Source organism: Erithacus rubecula (genome assembly GCF_903797595.1).
Source record: "Erithacus rubecula genome assembly, chromosome: 1".
NCBI lineage: Eukaryota > Metazoa > Chordata > Aves > Passeriformes > Muscicapidae > Erithacus > Erithacus rubecula.
The window spans coordinates 76,697,116-76,713,897 of record NC_136658.1 but is presented as its reverse complement, the minus strand read 5'-3'; the positions used below and the strand labels follow the sequence as shown (position 1 = coordinate 76,713,897).

Sequence of the window (16,782 nt, the reverse complement as noted above, 5' to 3'; positions counted from 1 at the left end):
TGCCTTGTGCTAAATCACCACTTGCCAGAGGGTGGCACCCATTCCTCCAGTACAGTCAGGCTCTGAAAAGTATCTTTGGCTACACATGGTACTTCTCATTAGCCAGTAATTTCCCCACGGATTGTCTGAGAACTGAGTTCACAAAATATGCTCAGCCCAACACCAGCTATGCAAAGACATCAGTATTTGTCTGTTCAAGTGAAAAGCAAAAAGGAAACTGGATACAAAAAGGTTCAGTATAGAAGACTTCTGAGCTGTCTAGACTAAATGAAACTTAAGGAAGCTACCAAAATCCTTTATTTGCCTGCTACAACAGTATATATTTCTTCTATCCTCCAAAGCAGAAACTACCCAGGGAAGATTTAGGTACCCCAAAATAAGGGGCCCATCTCAAGGCTAGGTGAGAAATTCCATCTCACAGTTCATTTGAGATACATCCCTTCTGCTGAGTCTATTAAAATATACCAAAGCATTTTTCTCTATGCATACCTAAAGCTGCAGCAGCCAGAAAGAGCTCAAAGCCATTTTACCTGCAGTCTACACCTAAACCCGAATGAATACCTGGAGTCAGCAACTGCCATAAGCCATAACTGTAGCCATAAAAGAACAAACAGGACACAGAGGAACAGGACAATGCACAAATCTTGACTGAAAGCCATGTCCAGTGGGAAATCCTTCCAGTGTACATGATTACAAAAGCTACATAGGAAACCAGAGCACTCTCCTGAGAGGGTCACCTTGATGGAGGTTAGAACACAGGAGCCACCTTTAGGCTTTATCACCCTGCAGAATACACAGTGCCACAACAACTAATTATTCCCATACAGCATTCACACCATGCTGCTGTTCTTAAGTACTGCACAGCAGAACAGAAAGCAAAGCTTTCCTGCACATAAACTGTACATTTCAACTATATTTTAGATGCTCATATTGAACTTGACCAGCCTGGTTACAGAAGCTACACTAAGGAGAGCAATCAGCTGATTGAGTTTACACTTGCCAATGCTCAGACCTTATACTGTGAGACAGCCTGCAGAGAACAAGGGTCATGCCTTTTGGCAAGTGAATAAATTGTCTGGTGTCCAGTCAGACACTTCATAGCAACATGATTTCCAAATAAACATTGAACTGACACTGTGAAAACTAGGTCCCTTTAGGAGTCAACAGCTAGGCTAAGACTACTAATCATTAAGACTCACTCCAAGCTTGAATTTGCAATTAATTCCCATCTCTTACATCCTTTACATAACTAGAATTCCAAACACTTGCAATACTTAAAACAAGGCTCATTCCAGAAACACCTTTAATGCTACAGATTACAGTTAAAAATGGTATAGATGTTTCAACACTCCAAGTAGTTTTCCTTTTAAACTATTTTCATTTCTATCATAACATGTTATAAAGCATTATCTTTGATATACAAAAGAATATATGAATCTGCCTTATAGGCAGCTAGAATTCATACCAATATGGATATGTTAGAATCCATATCAGCTTCTTTAATTCAATTGTAAGACAAGTGGGCAGAAAGGCGTTGGAGGGAGCTATTTTGATTCCAATTTACCCCCTCTGTGCCTGCATGACACACTCAGAGAGCAGACTTAATCACACAAATAGATTTGTTCAGCATTCAATTCCAGACAAGCCTAGAATAGGGCATTTTAGAGGCGTGATATTCAAAGAGCAGACTTACATGATCATTTTCAATGTTTTGCAGCAGTCTTGGGTCATCAAATTCACACGATTCACTGGTGGAAGGAGGTAGCTGGCTGCAGAGCAAAACAAGCATATTCAAACAAGTGGCAACATTGCCAATCTTAGTACTTCATCTATTTTCTTGGGAAGCAAATTTAAAAAGCAAAGTAAGACTCCAATGTCCTTGAAAGCATTATGAACAGATCATATGAGTAATGCAGCAAGTGCTGAAAATGAACACCAGCAAGAAACCCAAAATGGTTATGGTTAACAGTGTATTTCAGAAGATTCAAGTGTCAATGCAGCCCCTGGGACAGATGTAGCAACAGCAGCTTTTAAGCATATTTAAGTTAAATGGATTTCAGGGTGGCTTGCTCATAAAATAGATCAAAGTTCAATATCCCTAAGCTCCCTCCCTAGTCAGAGCATTCTACTTCATGCTGATCTCTGGAGGATTTTAAGTATGAATACTCCAAGTAAGCACCTAGAAAAAAACTTTCACACAACTAAATGGAAAAGAAAGGTACAAGGAAAGAAAACATAGCAATGAAAGAAACGGCAATATATTGAAGAAAAGAGGGATCCATAGAAATTACACCTCAGCACAAGAAATATATCATTTTATCACCTTCCTAACAATAACAATGACCTGGAGCAGTGGAGAAGCCCAGTTCAAATCATCACCAAGTGCTTTTCTAACAGCATTCATCATTTACCAGTTTCTTGGGTGGGAAGTCACTTCTTCCCTATATTTGCCATTCAAATCCATGTCAGCCCTCCCTAGCTCTTCCCATGCTTCCCAATACTCAACATGCTTCACTGACACCTGTGTAACACCTCTGGATCTTCACTCATTTCTGCGGAGTGGGAGAGACCCATCACCTTTATTCAATTAAAGTTTCCAATAAAAAGGAGAGGGATTCTCCGGACATGACAGCTACATATCAAGCTCTCTCCCAGTTTAATTACTAAAACACAGCATTTTGATAAAGAAGTCCCTTTTTCCTCATTGTCAGGCCTGAACTTAATGATTGCAAAGAGCAACATTCAGTCTCTAGCTAGGGGTAAGGCTCCTATAAAGTAGGTTATTTTTAGCGTTTAACTTGACTGTCTGCAATTATAAATAAGCACTGCATTCGCATCCCAGCCACCCCAGCCACTGCCTATTCTCACCCCCTTCACATATGAAATCTCTATGCAGAACAGTAGATCCATCACCACCCACCAGCTCTGCATTAGGCTCCCACTGGAAGACCATTTTACTCAAACACGTTCCTCCCTTGGGCTTCTTCCAGTCCCAAATTGGAAAGCAGTCTTTATATAGCTTGTACCCACTCTGCTATACAGAACACAAACATCTTGGAATGTATTTACCTGAAGTCTTCTGATGAACGTTCTCTTTCCAACTCAGGAAAGTGACTGAGGAGTAGAAAAAGGAAAAAAAGAACATTTATTCCACTTTAGTAACCAAAAAAAAAAATAGGTAGAAGGCGAAGATCAATGAGTCATCCCACAAAAACATATGCTGAAACCATGGGTTCAGCTGTTCATACATTTGAATCAAATTTTCTGCCTTTTGAGGTATCTAATTTAGCTAACATGAAATTCAAAGGTTAACTTGCATCGAGATCTTAAGACTATCCATTTAACATGAAGCAAATACAAAGATTTAGATGACTCAAAGGCATCTTTTCAACAGAACCGAATAAAACCAGTAAGCAAGTATTCCTCTTGTGCAAGGAATATTAAGCTCTGCAACTACAACTACACTGTTCTAACAAAATTCTGGTTCTCCTGCAGTCACAGAAATAGGGCTGATAATTGCTACTCTTGGGCTGCAGCTTCTCCCCTCTTAGGCCAGAGCTTATTTAGCACTTCTGGTTTTGTTTAAATCATGATCAGGTAAGTAAGGAAGCAAGTTTCCTTGCTCCATGTGAAGTACTCTCCACGTTTGCTTTTCATAATTTGTTCTGCAGGACAAGAAAATGAAAGCTATTAATTAGGATCACTACGCTAGAAGAACAGAATGTTCTAATCCTTTTCCAATATAAAATTTTGTACCAGTAGTAAGCATATATTAAGCAACAGAGTTGTTTTTTTTAAGTCATACCTACCCATATGTCACTCCAGCAATACTGCATTTCTTAAAGTTCATGATATTGCATGTTAGAGTACCTGTTTTATCAGAAAACAGGTATTTTACCTGGAAGGGAAAAAACAAATATGACTTAAAACTTGCACATAGTAACCAAAGTCAAAGTAGAAAACAGGAAGATTCTCAGAGACATATTGCTCAAATGTCACAATATTGGCCAATGCAGGCTTATTACAGCTTCATTTGTCTACCAAACCTACAGAAAAATAATCAGGCAAATTATTTAATTCCATTAATTCTTTATCTCTAAATGTGGAAGGGCAAAAAAAGTAGACATCAATTGCAAAGGCTCTAGTGTGGTCACTACAGATGTACTTGGTTGTGCTACTTGGACATTTACCAAATCCTTCAACTATACTAATCTCAAAGAGTGACTAGAAATCAAAACAAAGACACTTAGAATTGTTGAAGGCTCACTGGAATTTTACACACTGAAGATATTCTGTGGTTCAAAGACCACCAGGAATGTTTGGGGATTTTGTTCTTTTTTCCACTACCCATAAGCACAGAATATGCTAGAGTAAGTCCAGCTGGTATCCTGTGGGTCAACAAAAGCTGCTTTTTCTAATGCACAGCCACAGTTAGCCCACTTTACTGCCCAAAGTAATAATCCCTTAATGGAAATTTATTTTAAGGTAGAACTTGAAAGCAACCCCATCAAAGCAGCATGACTTCTTGGAACATTAGCAGATTCAAGATTCCCCACCTTCAAAGAGCCACAACAGACCAAAACTATTGCAAGCTGATGATACCACAGTTGTAGCTCTGCACCAGGCAAGACACAACCAGCAACAAGTAGGAAGGGATGGTGATTAGACAACTTGAAGACCAAAATAATTTGACTAGAGTTAGTACAAGTTTTTCCTCAATAATTGCCATCCAGTTCAAGACAGTGCACTACACTACTTATGAGGTGATCCTTTAGCTGTGCCCTATACTGCTCCTGAGCACAGCATTAGAAATGGAGCCTTTGCAAGCAACAAGTCAAAGGGTACCCAGGCTTCTGAAGAATTTGAAGTCATTAATAATTTCACCATAAAACAAAACTTTGAGGAGAACCTGTGAACATGTAATTCATTTAAAGAATAAAAAAATTCATTCTAGTTACACAGGATCACTAGTAAGCCATTGCTGAAAATATGAGCCACCAACATACATTATGCCACACATCCTTTACTTCAGCCAAAAATAGCACCACAGTTTGGAGGCTGATAACTTCACATCAAAGTGATTTAAACAGAAATCAAATTTCAGCATTCATAAGAAAAATGCTGATCAGATTAAGCAGGAAGAATATTGACTACCCCCTTACTGAGCAGGATATATGTATTTTAAATAATACATAAATGTTGTCTCCAATACTTCATGCCAGTTATGAAGTTTATGTAGTTCAGTTACCTATAACCTTTGATGGTCAAGGAACAAAGCTACCTTTTCTCAACAGTACTGCAAAATTCCAATAGCAAAGTCGTATTTTCCAGTAAGCTTGTTTTAGGAAGCCCTTCCAGACTGAAGAAATGTTATTTGCAGAATAAACAAACCTACAACAACTAGAAGTTAATATACAGTTATCCTTATCTGAAATTAAAAGAGAAATGCTTAAAGGAACACAACATCTAAATTTTTTTTTACTTGCATCTCCAGTGAAGTAGTCAGAAACATCAAAAACTAGTAACAGTCTAGGCTGTTGGTCTGCTCTTCAAGTATAGCCCTGCATGCTCTGTTCTGGTACACAGAGCCAAAACCACATAGCATCTCTCCAAAACTTTTGAGAATAAAGTTTAGAATGAACAAAAGAAATAGTTTCAATTCCCAAACATAAAACTGCCTACATGACATAACATTTAATCCTGTGATCTCTCATTATTTCGCTTGTAAAACTCATGTCCCATCAACCCACAACACAGAGCAACGAAATAAAGCTGATTTGTACATCTTGTACATCTTGCTCTCATACCTTCACTCTTGAGAGAATACATTATAATCACAACACTTAAGAAAATGTTATCTTACCTGCCCAAGTTCCTCATTAAGGTTTGAGGTTCTGGCCATTGCAGGTGTATCTGTTTCAGGGTAATACATATCTATGTCCTGAAATGAGAGCAAAATTAAGACTCATGTTGTGCAAATTAAGCACTAAAGTCTCTGTTCTTCTTTTAGTCAGCTCCAATTTGGCTTGACTGTCTTAATGCTATGAGTGGGCATTCTGAATGCTTGAGACAAACACCATCCCAGGATGAATGTGGGTGCCTCCTTTCCTAAGTATACCTCCATTCTATGTGGACATGAAAAGAGATTAAACTACAGATAGTTAATAAACCAAAGGTGAAACAGAAAAAAAACCCAACTTAGTACAGCTGAAAGAAGCTCATGCACTAGCCATTCCAATCACAGGTGTTCAGTTACAACAACCAACAGTTACAACAACAAAAGTTGCTCTAGCCACATCTATGAGACAATTGTAGTGACACCATGAAATAAACTTCTGTTTCTACAAAAAAAGCTGCTACACAAACCAAATCAACTTCTCTGACATGTATCTCTTCTACATTATAAGCAGATCAGGGAACAGACATATTAAACTTCACTTACATGTGTTTTATAGAAACCTACAACATTAGTCAAAGTCCAAGGATTAATGCATATCAACAAAAGGTATTCTTCCTGGTTTTGTCCAGCTAATAAAGCCATCAATACAGTATTTTTGGCCCACAATTTGAGAAAGACATTCTGAAGTCAAAATTCCCCTGAACAGAGGGATCACTGTCTGGTTGCATGAGGCAGCATCAACTTATCTCCTTACAAAAACATTATGGTCAATTCCAGAGGCGACCTTAGGGATGGCCTCAGGATGTAAAAACAAAGCAAAACAAAAACACAAACAAAACCAAACAAAAATATACAAAAAACAAACAAAAAACCCCAAACAAAACAATCGACACACACCTTCAAACAAGTCTAGTCTTTCCCTCTGTTGAACAGTTATAAGATACCAAGGAGCTTTCAAAAGATAAGTACTGAACATGAGTCAGCAGAGAGACCTCCTTCAACCAAGAGCTGAGAGTTCCTTCTCATCCTAAGAGCCTGAAATACAAGTCATCATTTGCACAGGGGACTTTCCCATGACTAGATCTCTTAATTTCCTGTGAGACACAGAACTGATATAGAATAAATTCTGAGTTTCTCCCTGCCTTTCTCAGAAGTTACATCAGAAAAGTAATTAGAAAATCTCACTAAGATGTTAAGTGGGTTTTTATTTTAAATGTCAACATCTAGAACTGAGATACATTCATTCTTGCTACTTACCCAGTTTATAAAAAGAGCCTGAGTAAACTTGACAACTTCCAATGTTACCAGAAGGCTGATTGGAATAAGGTTGTTGTACAAGATTATAAATGTCAGCAGATTGTATCCAAAATTGACAGACAGCATTTCTGTGGATCAAAATACACGAGACATTAGCAGACAAGTCTGAGTGGTATAGGGGCAATCATCTTTATGCGGTCCACCTAATTAGATTTAGAAATGCTAAAATAGTCAGCTAGTGTGTTGATGTCTAGTGTAAGGGCCATTTTAGTATTGATTTCAATAGAAGGTAGATAAAACACCCACAGAACACGTGCATCTTACACCAGGTGAAGAAGGACAAGGTTGGTGAGGCTATATATAAAAGAACAGAGCACTTTCTGAACAATTTTTGCCAGACAGATGGTGAGAAGTACAATACTCCCCACTATAACCCAATTTAGACATTTATCTAGTGTGTCAACTGCCCAATTAAGAGCCCCCAATGTCACTAGTAATATAACCATCTTTCAGAAAGTGCCTAATTGACTCAGTGTAGTTAGGACACAAAAAATAAAACACTGAAATTAGTTCTAAAATCTGGCATCATTGTCAGAATTGAGAATTTACCCTCACTAAAGAAATTGACGAGAACAAGTTGACAAACAGTTGCCTAGTATGTGAACTCAGGCACCCTGCTTAAGCAAAAAAGCTATTAAAGGTGACAGCACTTGGCAACTTGCCCAAATAAGTCTACCATCACAATTGGTCCTTCAGGGAAAGGGAAGCATTTATAAACAGCAGGAATATAAAAGGCTCAGCAGAGGATGAAGGCTCCTGTTCATGATGCTGCCCACACCCTCTCTTCACAGTCAAAGTCTCCACATTTGTATGCTCTCTACTTCCCCAGAAACTTAGAGAGGCACTTCAGGAAGCACACAGAACACCCAGCACAATGGGGTCAGAGTCCACAACTAAGAGTTTTCAGCATCACAAGTTAATTAGAAGACAGGGGAGCAGATTAGGAGATAGAATCCAGAGAAAATTGCTGAAGGCTAAGAAAGATCAGAGTTTGGACAAAGGCACCTCAAAGTGTGAGTGCACCTTAATTCCATATCTTTGAAAAGTTTTACAGAAAGCAGAACCATGCTTGGTATTGGAACATTTTCCAATACAATTTTTACAGAGATGAGACATTTAAGCAAAATTTAACATCTACCTGCCTAACCTGAAAAAGTGTCATTCCTGGGTGTGGCAGTTATGGAAGGTATAGAAATTGTGCATACAATTTACAAAAAGCATCAATACAGACTATAACATCATCCTAGTCTATTGCAAGTTGCACCTGTTTTGTACTGCAAGTTCAGGAGTTCATTCCATTCATCTTTTCCAGTATTACTTCCATCATTGGAAGGAACAAATTTAAACTTACTAATTAAAAAACAAGGGGCAGAGCAGGCAAGAAACTCTGAAAGTTGCTGACACTGCTACAAAAAGACATTAAAACTATCAAAACCCAGAGTCAAATACGGGGCATTTCCATGCTCTTCCTATGTGATTTTATTTCTTTAATTCTTTCACAACTACAGCTCTTAAACTGTAGAAAATACACTTGCCATCTGTTTTGCATCATCAGCAGACAAGCCATTTGCAGTTTGTGATAACTGCTTTAAGATCTGCATCTCAAAATGCTTTTAACACCACATTTTATAGCTAATGTAACCTCCTCAAAAGTCTACTGGGGAGTATTTCATTGTTCATGTCTATCTTTGGTAATGAACTGAAAAACTTCAGGACTAAGAATGAAATCAAATAAAACCCCTCAAACAACCATGCTAAGACATCAGTTTTCTCATTACAAAGTAACAGAAGCCAAAGACAGAAACCATACCAAATCAATAAGAATTGTAACATTTAGCATTTCAATTTTCTCTAAAAGAGCAGATCAGCATTTCTGACTGAAAAAAGTCAAGAGAAATCCTTTGCATCTGTACATAAGCATAAAGCTGAAGTCAGCATCAGACTGATACTCTCCATTCTGCAGTCAAATAGTCATACACACATAAGGCTGCAGTATATGACCTCCTCTGAGAAAAAAATTCGTGTATGGCATCTCCATAGAGATTAAAGAAGTGAACATCAGATATCCAACAATAACTCTTGCCCCTCTTCTGTTTCTGCCCTGCTCCTTGGATGCTAGTCCAGTGATAGTTACCTAACCTTTAGAAGCCTCACTGGGAAGTTTATTTATGCAAACTATTCTCAAAAAAAGAAAATACTAGGTCATCAAAAAACTAGCAAGATGTGGGGGGGGGGGGGGGGGGGGGGGGGGGGGGGGGGGGTTGGATTTTTCAAAGACTTCTTATTTGATGCATTAATTCAGTGAAGGTACGAGCCTGGCTGGCCCTACAGTCTGATACATCACTGGCTCAGTGCCTGCATACTCACCATTGGAGCCAAGGTACCAGACAACTTCACCATGTGTTCTGTTCCACAATAAGGCACCTACAGAACTCACAAGGGCCATTACCAGGAGAATACAGAACAAAACCAGGATCTGCATGTTGGTCACTTTCTCCACATTCGATCTCTTCAGAGGTGCTTTGGTTGAATTCTGGACAGCAGCAGGAAAAAAAAAAAAAAAAAAAAAAAAGAAAACAAAAAGATAAAAAAGATAATAAACCTGGCAATGGCTTCTACAAGGACTGCTGTCTTAGAATCTAAGTATCTCCATGATTATTACTACATCCTCAGCTGCTAAGCCTCAGTTCTAAATGTCATCCAGCTACCAGATAAATTAAGATGAAAGTTAGTTCTCCTTACGTATTGAACTGCTTTCACTTCAGTGTGCGTGTCTGCACATGTGCACATGCAAACTGGAGTACAATGAACCCTCATATTCCTCAAGGCCTACAGGCCTTAAACAACTGTGAGTCAAACCATTTCATAAAATCAAGTCAGACAAGGAGAATACTGGAAAGATAGCCAACTTCTATCGAAAACCTACCCTCAATCCCCTTAAAATCTTTACCTGCATGAGTTTTGTATCATGTCCTGTATATACAACAATACCCAAGACCCACTGAGTGTTTCTCAGTTGTGCACCTCTCAGCAAGATCTGGTCCGGACCAACAGGAACTGGGCTGCAAAGGAAGAAGTTCATGGATCTTTCAGTTCTTGGTAACTCTTTAAAGAAGACAGTTCTACTCCCAGCCTTACTTCCCAGTTAATAATAAAAGCAACCACAAACAACAAGAGGAGAAGAATGTAATAGCAATACAATGAGCTTAGATTGTCCACACAACTGAAAAAGTACCAAAACCTCAAAGTCTAATTCCTGCTAAAGCACAGTAGGGCAAAGCTGCTCCAGTTATCCAAAACATGAGAACTTATATGGCAGCCATAAACAAGCTTTCTCTGCACTTGACCTTGGCTAGTACATTCTCTCTCACATCAAGGACAGAGAAGTATTTCACCTGTACAGAGACCATCCATTTCAAGCACGCTACACCACACACGCCATTAAACAAGCATTTGAGAAAGCCTGTATTAACCACATGACTCCAAAGTGGGATGCAAGTGATCATCTGCTATTCTTGCACTGAGCTGCCCAAGAAGTGTACATTTGGTGAAGAAAAACAGGTACAGCCAAATAAAACACGTATGTTCCTACCAACCATCCACAATCTGTGAATTTGAGTACTAAAACTATATACTTTTCTTTCAAGAGTTGTAGAAATCTAAGTCACACTGAAAAAGCCTCCAGTTCTGGGATCACTTTTCTCTACAAACCTGACCTTGCTGCAGCCTTTGGCTCCAGTTCAAAGGAAAAGGTTTCCATCTCCTCTGTGTATCTTGTGCAACAAGAAGGCCCTAAAAACCCCAACCATTTCCTTGATTCTTTCCCTTTTGATGTACCTTTTAATAAAATATCACCATTAATTACTAAGAAATCAATACTCCCATAACAAGCAGAAGGCTCCATACAAAGACCTGTGTTATCTTAGACTGGCAGATGCTCTGATTAAATAAATATTAATTATTACCCTCCTCTTCCCCAGCAAAAACACATGTGCTCAGTTACAGACTAAAAGAACAGAGGAAATATTTTTTCCTAAGCAAATGAATTCATGGCTTTGCTGTCAATACCTTTGACCATCTAAGCGCAAGTTTCCAGTGAAGTCATAGAGATGGCGGTTGGGTCCTTCACATTCTATCCTCCCAGACACTTTCATCAATTCTTCCCTGGACTGGAGACTAGCAGTTTGAGACAAACCCTGCACAGAACAATTCAAGGGAGATTCTTGTCAACAACTGTTATTAGAAGGCAACCTAGGGAAATGGTGCTTGCTTATAACATCTACAAACCAAAGTGTAATTAAACTTGCGGAGATTTGTTAGGGTCCTGTTTTGCTTTGGTGGGGGTTTTTTTGTGGTTGCTTTTTTGGGGTTGGTTTCTGTTATGTTTTGGGGTTTCTTTATGTGATATTCAATACCTCTTTCCTGCAAGGAAAACTCATTATGGACACATATAAGCCTACTAAAAAGACTGAAACTCTCTACACAGATATTTATGTTACTTACATGATCTCTCTTTAACCAAGAGGAAATACAACATCCACAAAACGTGAAGTTGGATACGGGCAGGAGGAAGTAGGAGAAAAGCAGTATGAACAGGGCTGGCTTTTTTCTCCAAGTATAGCTGCACTGATGTGTTATGGCTGCTAATTATGGCCATTCTTAAGTGCAGTCTCTCTTGGGCCACTGCAGCCAATATGCTCTGATCCTGCTCAAGGTTAATGATCAGCCTGTTATGCAACTGCAACCTAAAGTATTGGTACTCTGCATCTGAGCAAATGAACAGCACCCCACTGCCTTTCTATTAAAAGAGGAATCCATTTCCTGTTTCTTTGGCTAGAATTTGACTGCAGCACTGCAAGCCAGAGCAAGGCCCTATTTCTGTATTTCAAGCATATCCTAAAGCAAATAAAATCTTACAAAAGTCCAAGATATGACTTAGCAGCCTTATCTGGAGGACTAAATCATGTTTCTACAAATGTTGTAAAGAAGGAGCAAACATAGCTTTTCAAAAACATCTGTATCTCAAAATCCTAATCTAAATATGTTTTTAAATGAAAGTAGTCAAAGATTATTAACTATTTCTAAACACTACAATCAACAGTATTGGTTTAACAAAACTAGAAAGATCCAAATAAATTCTTCTGTTTACCACAGATAATAAAATAATCTATACATATAAAGATCCTTTTCAGCTTCTGCCTCTGCATAATGCTTGCAAAATAGTATTGTTGCAGGAGAAACTGCAACTGTCATCACAAGCATAGATGCTTTTTATGTACAGCACTTAAATGCCACTAACTAGACCTTCAGCAAAACATATCCAAGGTCTGTTTGATTTGCATCTGTGGGCTTAAAATACTTGCTCCAGGTTAGTTCCTTACACTGCACGTGATGCATTACTGCTTGGGCTTGTTATCTGTAGAAAAGGCAAACTGCAGCCTCTTGAAGAAAGATGCTTTTAAAAAAAAAAACAACAACAAAAAAACACTTGTATTGCTGCCATGCAAGACAGATGGCAGCTTCATAACTAATATCACATACCTAGAAGAAAAAAAAAGATTAAATTCAGTTTGTTTTACCTGTCGTATTTTAAGATTCGTCTCCCCATCAAGATTAGCTGTTTCAATATAGCACATGGCTTGTGGTTCACTGTAAGGAGTGAAAGATTTTCAATATTAAAACTCAGACTTTTTTGTACACTAGTTTTGTACTAATACACTCCACAACAGACTTCTTCAATGAACTGCAGAAGACAGAAAAACTGTACTGGTGGTATACAGCCAAGAAAGCTGAAAGTACATATTTATATTTAACAGAGACTTTTTTTGATATGGTCATACAACAAACTACAGAGAAAGACAAATCTAAATCAAAGATTAGTAAGAATTTAACAAGTCATGATGAACTTAGATGACTGAAGTGGATTATTTTGAATTGCAATCAATTAAGTTGCTTCTGATTGCAGGAGTTATGGATGGAACAGCAAGTATTGAAGAGTATAAAAAGGGGATATGTTTGGATAAAGACAGATGTGCTCTCTGCTACTGAATTCTGTCTGTGAACTGAACACACAAAAATCTTGTCTGCAAGGTCACCTTAAAGCTGAGGGCCTATGGGAAGTACATCCAAAGTCACTGCTAAACAGCTTTTTTTTTTGAGCATGGGGAAAAGGTTCATTAGGATTGCGGGCTGTAACCTGCATCTTCCAGGTATGTTTCTGCCCTTACCAATAAGTATAAAAATCTTCCTCCTAGACCTCAATTTTCTATTAGTCAAGATCTTATCTACTTCTAACAGCAGAGCTCTGCATAGGTAGCACCAGTGATAAGGAAAGGTACTTTTACCAGATCTTCTCCCGACATACCACTCAAGATTCAAAACTTCTCTATGGCACCACCAAAACTATTTTTCTGCCAACTATCTTCTCAGGCTGCTAAAGAATATCAGTTTCCCATCTGGATTCAAGCCTGAAGTGCTTCTTCAGCATATCACTTCTCATCCACTTGATAAATGACTAGTTTATTCCCAAAGTAACCAATTGCTCTAGCAGCAAATACACTCAATCAACAGAACAGTCAGCAATAAACGCTCCTTAGGACAACAATAATTAAGAAATGGACAGGTACATTTATAACACAGTAAGAAGCTAGATTATTCTCTCCAATTTATTTTGCTTTGAAAAGAAACAATAAAGGTTGAGTATTCTTTGTCTCCTCCTACATAGGTAATTTGAATCTGAACACAAGAAAGTCACTGACTAGAGTCCAGTTTGATTCCAGTTTTACCTCTGTCAAATGCCTTATCTACTACAACTGAAGCGGTTAACTCAGGAGGGAGACTTTTTGCAATAGAATTCCTCTCATTTCCACAGAAATTATATGAACTGTGGAAATGAGAAATGTGTTTCCATACAAAGCCATGTTTGAATTAAAGAATGAATTAACATGAATTAAAAATATTTTATGTAAAATTTGATGTCATCTTTCTGTTGTACAGAAAAAGAGAGTCAAGATAAAAACAACTGCCAATTTTACCTCTGACAATCACCTCAGACACAGAAAATCAACACATACAAGCGAAAGAACCCACCCCCTTCAAAACATGCAGAGCTTTCTGGTGAACTGAGGACACTTAGTATTGACATTTAAAGGAATCATGGGAATAATACCAATTATAAAGCAGAACTGCCATAGAAGTTGCTATTTATTTCAAGCAAAGCTTCTCCCACATCAACATGCTCTGGGTTAAATTCTCTAATTATTATGTGGTTATCAGTGACAGCAGGTTAGTAGAATAATGTAGAACAAAAAGCTGGCCCACACAGTTAAGAAATAAGTCAGAAGGGGTTTTTAGTATAATACATTAGAGAAGTTCTTAAGTAAAATATTCTTCAATGCTGAAACAGAAAATTGTTGATGTCCAAGCTTGGCCTAACTGCATATTAAGTTGACAACTGCTTATTTAATGTTTGGGGCTTGTTTCAAAAAACACAATACGGCATACCATGGAATGAAGGTACCTCTATCCTTCATCATGGGGTAATTCAAAAAGACTGAGCTTCTGCATATAGCTTAGAAAAAACTGAAACCTCCCAGAAACAGCACAGACAAAGGATGAAGCATAAAATACAAGGGCTTGAAAAACAAGTTCCCTTAAAAGTTGAATCCTGTAACAGAAGTACAATGTAGAAACCAGAGCAATGTGCAATCAGCATTGAGAAGCACCCAGGAGGGAATTACAGAGGTGTTCCAAGGTTTGGCTACTAGAAGCTGTGCTGTTGTCTCTTGTTAAAACCTCATCTGTTTAAGCAAACTGTGGTCTTGATTTGGCCTCAAGTTGTTCTACATGATCTAGAACCCAGACTAGCAGTCAAGCACCACTCAAATGCTTTTAGGATCTGTGAGACCTCAACAAACGAAAGAGCTGGGAAACCACCAACCATATGAAGTTTAGCAAAGGCAAGTCCTGGATTCTGCACCTGGGACAAGGCAACCATGGATGTGTGTACAGATTGGAGAATAGGATAAGGGAGAGCAGTCCCATGGAAATGGACCAGGAGGTCCTGGTTGATGGCAAATTCAATATTAGTTAGCAGTGCCCTGGAAGCCAGATGTGTCCTGGGTGGGGGGACATCAGGAAGTTGTTCCATATTTGAAACTAAACCAAGCAGGACCCAACAGGTTACATTTGCTGTATCCAACAGAAGTAGTGAACAAATGAAGTCCAAAAGGTTTTGCTGTTTGATGACAACAGAGCTAGCCTGTCAGATTTACTATTTGAAAGAGAAATCTTCCTTGGGGAGTACAGGAAAATATGTTGAATACTCAGTGGAATTAATTGGAAAAAAACTACAGCTTCCTTATTTAAATGGAGGGATTCTCAGAAGGCCATAGAACCACTGACTGCACAAAGCTCATGTTAAAGACCTTTAGTCTTCCAACAAACTCATCAATACAGAGTATTATGTACTGGCAATTCATAAACTGAAGTATTGAAAATGCCTCATTTCAGAAGAGCCAATCTACAATAATACATGAATGAAAGTCTAATAAAGCCATGTTTGTCATGGTTGAAATTTGATTTTAGATGTGGAATAGAATTAGTGCTATCTGATGTCTGGTTTTATTAACAGCAAACACAGAGATTCAAGTCCTCTGCACCTCAGTTCATCAGACACATCACTTCCACTCCCATTCAGGATACCTGGTAGATATTATGATCATGTCTGCTGGAAGATGCTGCCCATTGGTGACCTTCACAATATCGCCTACTGCTACCTGTGGTGGTCAGGAGTACAGTAGCATGGAAGAGAAAAACAAACAATTCGCTTGTCTGGAATGTTAGTTTGTTATTTTCTTTCACCCAGTCAGAAGAACAGCATCATGCACAGAACAGCTAGAGACAGTGTTTCTGAAAGTCCGAGTACTTTTCACTGCAAGTTTGGAAATATCAAAGCCTTCCTTTTCTGAATGCAAAGTAAACAACTGTATAGAGGAAAAAGGTAGATATAGTCAATTAGAAATTGTGAACTTCTGTGGCTAATACTTAATAAAAACTACCTTTTTCTATAGTTCTGCCATCATCAAGATTCAGGGTTTTTTTTTAGTCTTATTATTTTCTCTAGTAAAACAAAAACAAAAACAAAAAAAAAACTTCTCTTTAAACTTCACTTTCATTAGGCATCAAGGGTTTTCTTCTATTCCTCATCTGTATTACTTACCTACCCAATCATGACTATCATCTTCCCTTAATTCTCCTTAGATGCACTGCTTGTACTAATCACTAGCAAGCAGTACCATCTCTATGGTCTATTCTATAATCCTGTCCTTCCCTGAGACATGTAGAGTTCTGAATTCTGGAATACTTTGCCTCCTCCTACAGAGGCCTAAGACTTTCCAGCACCTTGAGTCACACATGCATGGGACTTTCATTCTAAAAAGAGTCAAGTACCACTCTCAAAACAGTAAACCAAATTTGCCTGATTAGCATGAGGCTGCTTAATGCCAATGCACCATAGAGTCTGAAACATGCTTAAAGTACTTTTAAGATATTAATTTATAAAAATG

At 38.2% G+C, this 16,782-nt stretch overlaps 1 protein-coding gene across 1 annotated transcript in view; it reads right to left on the bottom strand.

Moving 5' to 3' along the window:
* Positions 1–16,782, bottom strand: part of ATP8A2 (ATPase phospholipid transporting 8A2) — a gene marked incomplete at its 5' end in the record, with an annotated part of 312,234 nt that overhangs the window by 239,837 nt on the left and 55,615 nt on the right. Inside the window, 10 exons of the mRNA XM_079298009.1 lie at positions 1,694–1,769; positions 3,070–3,114; positions 3,810–3,898; positions 5,864–5,941; positions 7,157–7,284; positions 9,584–9,749; positions 10,167–10,278; positions 11,285–11,412; positions 12,796–12,865; positions 15,920–15,993. Coding sequence (XP_079154135.1) covers positions 1,694–1,769; positions 3,070–3,114; positions 3,810–3,898; positions 5,864–5,941; positions 7,157–7,284; positions 9,584–9,749; positions 10,167–10,278; positions 11,285–11,412; positions 12,796–12,865; positions 15,920–15,993 — 966 coding nt within the window. The remainder of the gene's footprint in view (positions 1–1,693; positions 1,770–3,069; positions 3,115–3,809; positions 3,899–5,863; positions 5,942–7,156; positions 7,285–9,583; positions 9,750–10,166; positions 10,279–11,284; positions 11,413–12,795; positions 12,866–15,919; positions 15,994–16,782) is intronic.